The sequence below is a fragment of the Neomonachus schauinslandi genome, chromosome 14 (assembly GCF_002201575.2).
Source record: "Neomonachus schauinslandi chromosome 14, ASM220157v2, whole genome shotgun sequence".
In the NCBI taxonomy this organism is placed as follows: Eukaryota; Metazoa; Chordata; class Mammalia; order Carnivora; family Phocidae; genus Neomonachus; species Neomonachus schauinslandi.
Window position 1 is genome coordinate 11,161,493 of NC_058416.1, and position 13,119 is coordinate 11,174,611.

The 13,119-nt window shown below is 34.8% G+C and overlaps 1 protein-coding gene across 1 annotated transcript in view; it reads right to left on the minus strand.

Annotated features, from left to right (window-relative positions):
* Positions 1 to 2,036: 2,036 nt before the first annotated feature.
* The window catches only part of CDH7 (cadherin 7), a 116,789-nt gene continuing 105,706 nt past the window's right edge, over positions 2,037 to 13,119 (minus strand). Inside the window, 1 exon segment of the mRNA XM_021686406.1 lies at positions 2,037 to 2,530. Coding sequence (XP_021542081.1) covers positions 2,037 to 2,530 — 494 coding nt within the window.

Below are 13,119 nucleotides of genomic sequence, written 5' to 3' on the forward strand. Positions count from 1 at the left end.
TTCTTTTCTAAAATACATTCAAACCTCCATTTAGTGATATGTGCAACAATCAGCAGTTTTGACATCATAATCCAAATGTACTAAACTATTTTATCTTCCTGCAGACAACAAGGGGATTATTACAAAACTGTTTTCTCAGCACCTTGCTGATTTAACACCTATATAATTCCTGCCCCACATTCTGCTTTTATTGAATTCGGTAAGTGTACTATGTATTTTTTTTTATCTGAAAAACTTATATATGTGACTGAAAATCATGAACAGAACCTTTTACTGTTACAAGATTTTCATATATATGTATATTAATCCAGCAAGAAGCATATCTATCTAGTCCTGAAACAGTGTTTACAAAACTTTATTCAAATGAAAGGGCTGTTTGCGGATAATCAGATTTATTAAATTATTTATTTTGATGAAGTTGAAGGCCACTTTCATGTACTTTATTTCTAAAGATGAACTGTAGGTTTACAGACTCCTAGCTTCTCCTCATGTAATCAAAATACTGATATTCTAATTCCAGTGTTTGTCTTTCAGAAAGAAGCACTTTTAAAATGTAATTTCCTATACAGTGTCCACTACCTGTAGATTTATTAGGAACACAATAAATTATTTTTAAAAGGAGAAGTGAAAGAAAAAAATCCATTCTTACCGAAATATATGCACATTAAACTAGTACTATTCTAGGAAAAAATGATAGATGGAAATATTTTAGTCATAAAATTCTAAGAAGCCCATCTCAAACTTAAACACATGTGATCCCTGGAAATTCCTCTCCTCATTTTGGCACATCTAAACCAGTACAGAAATCCTACATTGCTTGGTTAATTCTTGAGGAACAAATTTGCATCAGAATTTAAAGATGGATTTTTGAAATCTGTAACATTACATTGTTTAAGATAGAGTTAAAAAAAAAAAGTCTTTTACCCAATACGTTTACAGCAAAAGAGGCTGGGGAAAACAAATTCTCAAATTCTTTGGAGCATATAGAACTTGTGACCTTGAAAAATAAATCTTGCATCAAAAAAAATCTCAATTCTCTCTGAAATCTTTCTAAAATACAAATATTTTATTCCACTGTTTGGTACATTCTAATGGCTCAGATGAACAACTTCTCCTCTCTGAGATGTGAACTGCAACAAGGCTCAACTGCTCTACTATTTTTTCTCCATTTCCATGCTTCATTTCCTTCGTGTAGCTCAGACTGGAGAAAAATCAGCATGTTCTGACGAGCTTAATGCTATGAGGCAGTCAGATGGACCTGAATTCAGTGGAGATTGGAGCTCCAAAACAAATAGACCAGGTGTCAAATAAAAAAAGCAAAGATAGTCTCCTGTATAAATCAGAAGAGATAATAAAAATCAATGAATAGACAGCAACTTTTTTCATACCTACACAAGCATCTCAAAAGGACTGCAAACTTTAAGAATGATTTACGTTTTTTCTTATTTGGAATGCTTCGTAATTTATTTGCTAAACAACGGTTTATGTCGCCTTAAACCAAATTTTATTGGCTTGTATTGGAGGATTGGGGAGGATTTTCTAAGAATTTATATATTGCTAAATGAAATATATTTGCTACCCAACAGCAATGAAATTCTGCTGGATTCTATAATCTAGCAAGCTAACCACATCACTGTAAATTAAATTTGTCCCAAGTTTTGATATGCAAGAAGTTCCAGGACTTGTCAATGACTCATCGTGTTCTGTTCTTCTCACTACAGTGCACACTTGGTTCACGGACAACACAGGGCACTACTTACTCATTGAGGTTAGGTGCTTTGCAGGTATCTGAGAGTTGCTATCTATTCACAAACCACTGAGCATTTCATTTTATCAAAAAGCCTTCAAATGCTCAGAGTCTGTGGTTAGATAAGTCTAATGAAGATATGCTTCACCAAGGTGAAAACCTAAACAGTTAAAAATGGAGAGATATTTACAACCATTTTCTCTAGTAAGCTGAGTTCTCGTTTTCTGTATGGAGTGGGGTTTTTTGCTTTGACTTTTTCTTCAGTATGTTTCAAATTAAGGTTCCGGGGCTATGAGTACAAACTCTCCTGGCCAGTTCCATACATATCTGCAAGTCGTTTAAAGCGAGGCCCCCAGTCACTTAGGTAGTCATAATTCTGATCAGAGTTTGAGCTGATGGAATCTAAGGAGCTGAGTGATTCAGCCACTGAGCCATTTCCTTCAAATGCATACGTCTGCAAGGAATCATAGGGGGGAGCACAGGGATCCACATCAGCTTCTTTCAGTCTTTCCCAAATAAATTCCCGAAAAATGACATTATCTGGGATGCTTTTAAAAGTTGGTCGACTCAAGAACTGAATTTCTGGAGTCACATCCCTCCGAGTCTTGGTATCTCTGATGACGTTGAGATTTCTTAGTGCGGCCATGTCGAAAGCTTCTGTGTCTTCCTCTCCCCCACCTTCGTCATCATATCTCACAATATTTTCTCTGATATCTCTCTCCTCATCAAAAATGAGAGGTTCTTTTTTCCTTCTTCTCATGGTGATGATCAGGAGGATCAACACTAAAACAATGAGACAGGAAAGGGAAAGTTTCAGTAAATCACCAACTGCCCCTCATCATGGTGAAATTAGGCCAATGATCTTGACTTATAGATTTCCTGCTCTTTAAAGGGAAATGAATTGGCCACCCACTTGCATGGGAATTCACAGCAGTAGATGTGCTAAAATTGCTAAAATGCCTTTGAAATAGGACACTTTTATACATCAAGAAACCCTTTTCCACACCTGTTCAGAACTGATGTCTCCCTCTTTAAGGCAACCTCCAAAGTATTTGCTAGAGCAAATTGAAGGGCCAGTTCAGGATAAATATAGTAATTTCAAAGCTATGCAACACAAAGGGTTTTTTTTAACTCCTTAATTGCTGGAAAGGCAAAGTGACATTTATAAATGTTTTAGGTCTAATTTAACAACGGCAATTTTAGAAGGAAATGGATTTTAGCATTTGGTCAGGTTCTTTGAAGAAATGCCTTGTACTTGTCTAAGAAACTCTGCTGTTAAATAAAACCCAGTATGTCAGGCCATATATGAAGATTAAAAGCTTTTCTATAGTAAATTGAATCTCACTTTCTTTCTATAGTAAATTGAATCTCACTTTCAGGATGAAATACTGAACGTGGTCTTTACACATTCTATCTGGAGAGAGAGGTGGTGAGATTTTCAGCTTAGCCAAAGAGAGATTTATCAAAAATAATAAATAATAAAGCACATGGTGGCACTAGACAGCTAAAGGACACCAGATTCACTGGCTATTATTTGGGTTTAAACCACCTGAATATACTCTTTGTATTTTTAATAAGTATACACTACTAAGAAAGATTCTGCTTCACTCAGGCTATGGATGACTGTGATGCTAGCTGAATTGGGAACACATCAGATTTCATGGGCGCTTGAATTAAGGTAAAAAAAAAAATTCTTGAATTTTGGAGTTCAAAATATATAAAGAATTATCTTTACTTACCTTTTTATTACATAAGCCAACTTTTTTTTCTTGAAGATCTAACAGGCCCAAAGGGACCATTACTCTCAGCCTGTTTTTTAAAAGACACTTGAAATATTTATATTTAAAATATAAGGTTTTAGTTTGGCATTAAACATACAAGCCAAGAAGGACATCACTGTAATTCAGAAAAATTAAAAGCAATGACTAGATGAGACATCCTCTACCTCAAACTAAAAAAAAAAAAAAAAAAATCTAAGCACTTGATTAAATAATGCCTTTTCTATTGTATAGCTTTGCTGTCAAAATGGCCTTGGATAAAAGTCCAACCTTTTCACATATTAGCTGTGTGATTTTGGGCAAGTAACTCAAACTAACAGAGCCTAGCCACATATGATAATTATAGACAAATGTTATGAGGGTAAATTAGAGAGATTGGGGAATAATGTAAGTAGAATTAGTAGAGTGGCAGGCACTTGTTTGTGTGCCAAAGAGAAATTATCATTGTTATCCTCTGGCTAACCAAGAATGTGAACTCAAAATTTCTCCTCAGACCCAAGCAAAACAATGAAATTAGGTACAAAGTAGAAGGTGTAGCAAATATATGGCAAGGCATGTGCACTAAAGATTAAATGAGAGACAGAAAAGGCAGTAAGGTGAAAAATGGAGGTCTGCAAATAGGACTTATCATTTGGCCCTCAGGATAATTCTCTGGGGTATGTGTCGTCTTGTTTGATGATGTCTTAAGCATGTGAAACAACCTGCCTATGGTCAATGAAATAAAATGCAATAGGTGGGAATGAAGTGTCCTCTACTTCCATCTGCCCCAGAGCCTTTGCACTTTCTAGAACACTATGAGCCAAGTGCTCCGTAGAAGGTAACTGAGATACAAGCTAAGAGCTCAAATGACAATTTGCTAGTTCAGAGAAAGACACACCAGTAAATTATAAGACATATGGATGAATAACATTTTAGATTAATGTATAAATAGAGCTTCTGAAACTTTTTATACGGTTCCCCCCAAAATAAAAGTAATTGCAACAGAAAGATAAAATAATACTTCCTGAGAAGTCAGGTAGAGAGAATGGAAAGGTGAGTATCAGAATCATGATGGTGGGGGCAGGAATATGAGAAATCTCTCACCCACACTGGAAGCAGAATTGAGGGGGAACAAATATCCAAACGAGTGCAAGAGGATACAAGAAATGAATGGGCATAAAAGTGAATGAGGCTATGAAGAGAGTAAGATATTATGTAATAATTAGATGCTTTTTTTTTTTTATTTGACACACAGAGAGAGACAGCGAGAGAGGGAACACAAGCGGGGGGAGTAGGAGAGGGAGAAGCAGGCTTCTTGCCGAGCAGGGAGCCCGATGTGGGGCTCGATCCCAGGACCCTGAGATCATGACTTGAGCCGAAGGCAGATGCTTAACCAACTGAGCCACCCAGGTGCCCCTAATTAGATGCTCTTTTAATTTAAATCTGTATTTAGGCAAAATATTTCAAAATTCCCAATTCTCTTCATATAATTACAATGAATCTTGTCATATATATATAATATATAATGATTTTTATAGGTTATATTTGTTTTATATGCTATTTTATTTTAACATATAAGACAAGTATTTCTTACATTCTATTGTAAACATATTTTCATGCTACTGATAAACTTACTTTTTGACACTCAAGTATAGTGCTCAGTAAAACTGAAACATGAAAGAACCCATAGGTGTGTCAGCCCTCAGGTTCAGTACCTATTATGAAAGAACCCATAGGTGTGTCAGCCCTCAGGTTCAGTACCTATTAAGGATATTAATATCTTATAGAGTTTATTTTATTTCTCAATCTTGCCTGAAGCTGAGAAAAATGAAGTGTTTTAGAAGGTTAGAAAATTTAACATTTCAATGACTTAGGAGAATATTAATTTCTAACTACATGAGCACATATAAAAAATAAAATTTAACCTTTACGTAGAACAAGTATTAAGTGCTCTACAGGGTCTATGGAGATAATCCCTGTATTAAAAAGAATATTTTCTGCTTAAGTAAGTACAAGATTATATAGTTTAAGAGGTTTTTCTCATATGTCTTTTCTGTCATATGGACAATACTTCTGAGTGCAGACAGAAAAGATTTAGTCTAGACACATGGCACTTATAATGTGTTGGTTGTTCATGAATTTAGATACAGTTAACAAATGTGTGTTAACCATTTATTACAGGCATTAGGTATGATGATGTAATGTTGCACACAGAAGCAGGCACACTTCTCATGGAACTTACAATGAAATGGGCAGACTATTAAATAATGAGAACTAAATGTAAAGGTAGAACTGTGATAATTATTCCCAATCTTTTAAAGGTCTATAGTAGAACAAACAGATCCACACAAGGCAGATTTATGCATCCCTGAAGGCTGATGCTAGGATGGGGGTGGAGAGGTGATATGGAAGATTATACTTGGCACAAGCAAGCGGTTAGCAAGGGTTGGAGCTGACAAGGCTGGGGAGTAAAGAAAGAGGTGGGAGATAACCAATGTGGTTTAAGGACTGCATGATATGATCATACATGTTTTAAAAAAATCATTCTGATTGGACTCAGGATGGGAAGAGAAGATGTTAAGAAAGCAATTAGAATACTACAGCAGCAAAAGCATACTGGGTTAACTTAAATTTCTATTTTAGAATTCAGTTCTTTAACCGAGTATCCCAGTTATGTAAGCAATAGGGCTGGTTATTGGCAAAATCATGAGAGAGGATCCCTGCAGCCAAGCAGCTCAAACTTGGTAGCTATATATTTACAAAAATAAATATAGTATAAATCATAATGCAATTCACTGAGAAAGTACAGACATACACAGGTACAAAGAAGCATGCAGACCAGAAGAGCATCATTCCCCCAAATTAAAAGAAATAAAAGGGAAGATGAAGAAAAATAGTGTAAAACACATAGCATACTATAAAGTAGTGGTCCCCTATATTCTCATCACTGTAGTCTGTGACAGATACATATCCATTTTTACTTAATCATCTTGAAAGTATTTCAGTCTCACCTAACACACTTCCTGGAGGTTAACCACAGTATTGGCCCATACAATGAAGAAACCCCCTCTCCAATAAACTCCCATCATCAAGTGTCTTATTTTCTTAAAGACAGCAGACACTATTTGCTCTAGAAGCTTCAACATCTCCTTGTCATCCTGAATCCCTTGCACTGGATTTTCTAAACTTGCAAATGTCTGAATTCTCAATATTCAGTTTTGGTCCCCAGAACATTTGTACAGACGTGGTACAAACTGGTACCCCTGCTAGATAAGCCTACTTATATTAAAGAAAAACTATTTCCCTTATTTCAGTCAATTCATTTAACTACCATCAAGCCAGTTCTTTTCCATCCTAAAACTCTATAAAATGTTCTTGCTTTAAATCAATTTGCAAGACTATTTACAAATTCATCACCTGTTAAATATCATTTTGTTAAGTTTAACCTATTGTTTTGAGACTCACCAAAAGTTAAAAACTAAATTTCTTTTAATTCAACATTTTTTTTTACTGGGCATTGATTTTCTACAACTGTAATCCCTATAAGGTCAGTGATTTTATTCTCCACAGGTATATCTTGAGCACAAAAAGCAATACTTGATAATAAATATGCAGTCAAAAAATATTTGTTAAATAAACTATGGGTTGGAGATATGCAGATAACTCTTGCCATTGTGAAGGTCAATATTTTATATAAGGAAAAAGTAAATATTACATAATGCAACAGATTATATAGCAATATAACACATGCTAGGTAAATATGTATGGGAAGGTATGTTTTGACCAGGATGCTCAGAGACAGTCTCACAAAAGAGATGACATGGAGGTAAGACTTGAAGGATAAGCTACTGTCACCTAGAAACACTATTTTCTCTATGGTCTCTATGAATAATCAGAATTTATTAGTCAATAAAATGGTTTCTAAATCTTCACTATCCAACATGGTAGCTACTAGCCACATGTGGCTATTGAGCATCTGAAATGTGGATATCCCTATTTGAAACATGAATCGAGATGTGCTTTTAGTGTAAAATAGACATGTGATGTTCAAGACAATTGTTTATATTGATTACATGTTAAAATTATAAGTTTGTTAGTATTGCAATAAATATGTTATTAGCATTTACTTCACTTGTTTCTTTTTAGTTTTGCTAATGAGACTACCTGAAATTTTAAAATTACATATGTAGTTCACACTTGTGAATCATAATACATTTCTTTGGGCAAAATACTAGAAAAATCTTAATTGTGTATGATCTTAAGGTATACTACTCTAAAATTTTATTGCCAAATGACATATTGAACAGTGAAACAACTATTATACTACAATTATTACTGTGTCTATTAGGTGTAACTGAAAAAGGACCTACTCTAAATGAAAAATATCCACATCCAAGTGCGAGTAGAACTTAGCCCTTCAATAAATTTGTTTTTTAAAATCTTCACTGTCTTTTGATCCTGTTGATTTGCATAAATATTACTAAAAACCTAAATATTACTAAAATTTTCTGCATTTGGCTGGTTTCTCTTAAGTTTCACAAATTTTAATTTTGAACTTGAACTTTGGTGGCTTCAGATCAGAAACAACCATGACAGAGAAACATCTCAACACCTTTCAGTAATTCCCACCACTTTCTCCATGCCTGGAGCTACACCAGAGTTCCATACTCTCATCAAAAAACAGGTCACTAAGTGAGAATTTTCCAATCATTGATTTATCTTCAACTACATTCAATTTTACTGACTTTTCTTTTATAAAAGTAGCCTATTTCATATTTCCACATTCTTATATCCTGATTGCCCTGAAGCCAGAGTTTTTCTGGATTATTCCCCTGAGACTAAGGTTACCAATGGTCTTGTTGACATCTGTCAGCCCTTAGTTTACATGGCATGTCTATCATATTTGACACAGAACTTCAATCAGAAAACATGGGTGAGTTTTCTTGAATTAATAGAATAGTAATTCTTACAATTAAAAAAAAAGTTTCACTCTCTCCTTTCAAGTATGGTTTGGTGGCTGCTCTTCTCTAGGTAATACCTTGGGTAAACCTTCCTCAAATTCTGTACTTGGCTTCTTCCTTTTTCACCCAACACTCTTTCTACATGAGCTCAATGAAATCCAATAATTCAACTATTTTCTATATATGGCACTTGGTAAGGGCTCTGACATATAAATCTCCTATCTATCTCTTTGAATAAATCAGACCATATTCATAAATGACTAGTCATAATTTTTATTGATAAAAACATATGGACTGCTCAGAATATAGTAAATACTTAATATATGGCAATTATAATTTTTAATTGCTACTATCACTTATTTTGCTATAACAACTTTCTGCTCAAATATCTCTTTCCAGATTTCAACCCATTAACTTCAATCTGTTTCATATCTTGTGTTCTTTTGTCAAAAGAATACCCAAACCAGAAACTTCCAGGTCATCGTGGACTCGAACTTCACTTCCTCCTTGTATTTACCTCTTGCTCATCTCACTACCTTAATGAACCAATTATATAGTGTAACCCCTGGAGTATACCTCAAATCCCTTGCTTAAACCCACATTTACACTGACTCCCTGCCTCTATTTACTGAATATGTGGGCTTAGGATATTTTACTTTGCCCTGCCTCAGTTTCCTCCTCTCCAAAATGGAAATAATAGAACTTAACTCATAAAAACTATCTTATGGTAGCTTTATAAGGATTGAGTGTATAAAGTTTAAAAATATATAGTAAGCACAATAATAGGTTATATATGATTAGCTTCTATAATAAAATGTTAAGCAATAAGTTCCTATTCCTCTGGATCTTGCTAAAATTTGACTTATATAATAGGTACAGAAAAAGAAAATATTTTACTTGATACGTGTGATTTTTGATAACTCCCTATTAATTTAGTTATTTGATATCTATGCTATTCTATTTATTGGATGGTAAAATAATAGTATTCTGGAGAAGCTTAAAATATGTGGCAAAGACAGGAAAATGAACACAATGTGATAAATACTATTTACAAATTCATCCCAAAATATTTTTTCCTCCTGCATTCCCTATATTAGGCCGCAAGAATACACTGGTTTAAAAAGAAAGATTAAGATCAGTACTCTCAAGGTGTTCTTAAATTTGAGCAAAGCGAATAAATATGTTTACAAATTATAACTGACACAAAAGAAATAACGTTTCATGATAAAGAATTGTAGGTGTTGATGCAGCATGCCCTGGCATCCCTGGCCCATGCCTACTCCAGCTTCAACTCTCTGGCCAAGGTGTCCCAAGCATGGCATGCCCAGGGACCCCTCTCCCCGGGTCACACCCGGTCTAGATCTAGCTCCAGGCATCCCACTAAGGCAGCCCCAGCACAGTGTGCCCCAGGATCCCTAGTTTCCCAGACAAGTAAAACCTAAAGGAGTTCATCATCACTAAACCAGACTTCCAAGAAAAGTTAAAATGTCTTCTTTAAGTGGAAAAGGTCATAACTAAAAATAAAATACATGAAAGAAAAAAATCTCACTAATAAAGGCAAATATATAATAAAGGCAATGGATCAGCCACTTAAAAATCTCATATGAAAATTAAATCAAAAAGATGTAAAATATGACATCAGCAACATAAAATGTGTGTGTGGGTGGGGGAGTACAAATGTAGTGCTTTTAGAATGCACTGGAAATTAAGTGACTATCACCTTAAAACAGACTGCTGTATTTATAATGTTGGTATATGTGAACCTCACAGTAACCAAAACCAAACCTACAAAAGAACCCCAAAATCCCAAAACCTACAAAAAAAATAAAGAAAACCATCAAACCACAAGAGATCAAGAGAAGAAGAAAGAAACAGAGAAGAACTACATAAACAATCAGAAAACAATAAAATAGCAATAAGCATATACCTATCAGTACATTTTTTTTTTTTTTTTGAGAGAGAGAGAGAGAGAGAACATGAGGGGGGTAGGGTCAGAGGGAGAAGCAGACTTCCCGCCGAGCAGGGAGCCTGATGTGGGACTCGATCCCGGGACTCCAGGATCATGACCTGAGCTGAAGGCAGTCACTTAACCAACTGAGCCACCCAGGCGCCCCCTATCAGTACATTTTAAATGTAACTAGACTAAATGATCCAATCAAAAGGCATAGGGTGGCTGAATGGATAAAAACAAGATCTATTTATATGCTGCTTATAAAAGACTTACTTTAGATCTAAAAACACATGCAGATTGAAAGTGAAGGAATGGAAAAAGATATTTCATGCAAATGGAAATAAAGCTGGAGGAGCAGTACTCATATAAGATGAAATACACTTAAAACAAAGACTGTGACTCCAAGAAGACAATATAACATTTGTAAATATCTATGCGCCCAACATATGAGCATGTAAATATGTAAAGCAAATTTTAGCAGACATAAAGGCAAAAATTGACAGTAATACAAAATAGTAAGGGGACTTTAACACCCTACCTGCATCAATGAATAGATCATCCAGACTGAAAATCAATAAGAAAAAATGGGCCTTAAACAACACATTAGACCAAATGGGCTTAACAGATATATAGAGAACATTTCATCTAAAAACTTCAGACTACACTTTTTTTTTGAAGTGCACATTGAACATTCTCCAGGATAGATCACATGTTAAACTGCAAAACAAGTTACAATAAATTCTAGTAGATTAAAATTATATCCAGCATCTTTTCTGACCACAATAGTGTGAAGCTAGAAATCAATCACAAGAAGATAACTAGAAAAAAACAAAACATGTGGAGACCTAAAGCACATGCTACTAAACAATGTGTCAATAAAGAAATCAAAGTTGGAAATAAATGCCTTGAGACAAATGAAAATAAAAATGAAAACACAGCTTTTCAAAATCTATAGGATACAGCAAAAGCAGTTCTAAGAGGAAAGTTTATAGTGATACGGGCCTACCTCAAGTAAAATCCCAAATAAACCATCTAACTTTACACCGAAGAGTAGAAAATGAACAAACAAATTCCAAATTTGGAAGAAGAAGGAAATGATAATCTGAGTGGAAATACATTAAATAGAGACTTTAAAAATAGAAAAGATCAATGCACAACTAAGAGCTGTTTTTTTTTTGAAAATATATTTAAAAACAAAACAAAACAATAAGCCTCTAGGCAGAGTTTTCAAGAGAAAAACAGGACCCATATAAATAAAATCAGAAATAGAAGTTAAACTGATACCACAGAACTATAAAGGATCATAGCAGACTACTATAATTATACACCAACAAATAGGATAACCTAGAAGAAAATGATAAATTCCCAGAAACACAACCTTTCAAGATTGAATTATGAAGAAACAGAAAATCTGAATAGGCCAATTACAAATAATGATACTGAAGTAGTAATTAAAAAAACTCTCCAAAAAATGAAGAGGAAGGACTGCTTCCAAACTCCTTTTACAAGGCCAGCATTACCCCGATACCAAAACCAAAGACACTGAAAAAAAAAAAATTACAGGCCGATATCCTTGATGAAAATAGATGCAAAAATCCTCAACAAACTATTAGAAAACCAAATTCAGCATTACATTAAAAGAACTATACACCACGGGGCATCTGGGTGGCTCAGTCGGTTAAGTGTCTAACTCTTGATTTTGGCTTAGGTCATGATCTTGGTGTCCTGGGATCAAGTCCTGCAATGGGCTCCCTGCTCAGTGGGGGATCTGCTTATCTCCCTCTCCCTCTGCCCCTCCCCTGCTCACTCTCACTCTGATATAAATCTTAAAAAATATATAAAAGAATTATACCCCATGATTATGTGGAATTTATGCCAAGGATGTTTCAACATCTGCAAATCAATCAACCTTATATATTACATTAACAAAAATGAAGGCTAAAAATCATGATCATCTCAACAGATGCAGAAAAAGCATCTGACATAATTCAACATCTGACATTTATCAACATGATAAAAATTCAACAATGTGAGTATAGAAGAACCACACCTCAACATAAGAAAGGTCATATATGACAAACCCTCAGCTAACATCATACTCAAGGGTAAAAACTAAAAGCTTTTCCTCTATGATCAGGAAAAAGGCAAGAATGCCCACTCTTGTCACTTTTATTCAACATGGTACAGGAAGCCCTAGTCACAGCAATTAGGCAAGGAAAAAAAAGGCATCTAAATTGGAAAAGAATTAAACTGTCACTATTTGCAAATGACATGATACTGTACACAGAAAACCCTAGAGTCCACCACAACTACCAGAACTAATAAATGAATTCAGTAAAAGTCACAAAAATTAATATACAGAAATAGGTTGCATTTCTCTACACTATAACAAGCTATCAACAAAGAGAAATTAAGAAAATCACATTTACAACTTCATCAAAAAAAATTACTTAAGGGGGTGCCTGGGTGGCTCAGTCAGTTAAGTGTCTGCCTTTAGCTTGGGTCATGATCCAGGGTCCTGGGATCGAGCCCCACATCGGGCTCCCAGCTCAGCGGGGAGTCTGCTTCTTCCTCTCCCTCTACCCCTCGCCCTAGCTCGTTCTCTTTCTCTCTCTCTCAAAATAAATGGATAAAATCTTTGAAAAAAAATTACCTAGGAGTAAATTTAACCAAGGAAGTGAAAAACTTGTATTCTGAAAACTA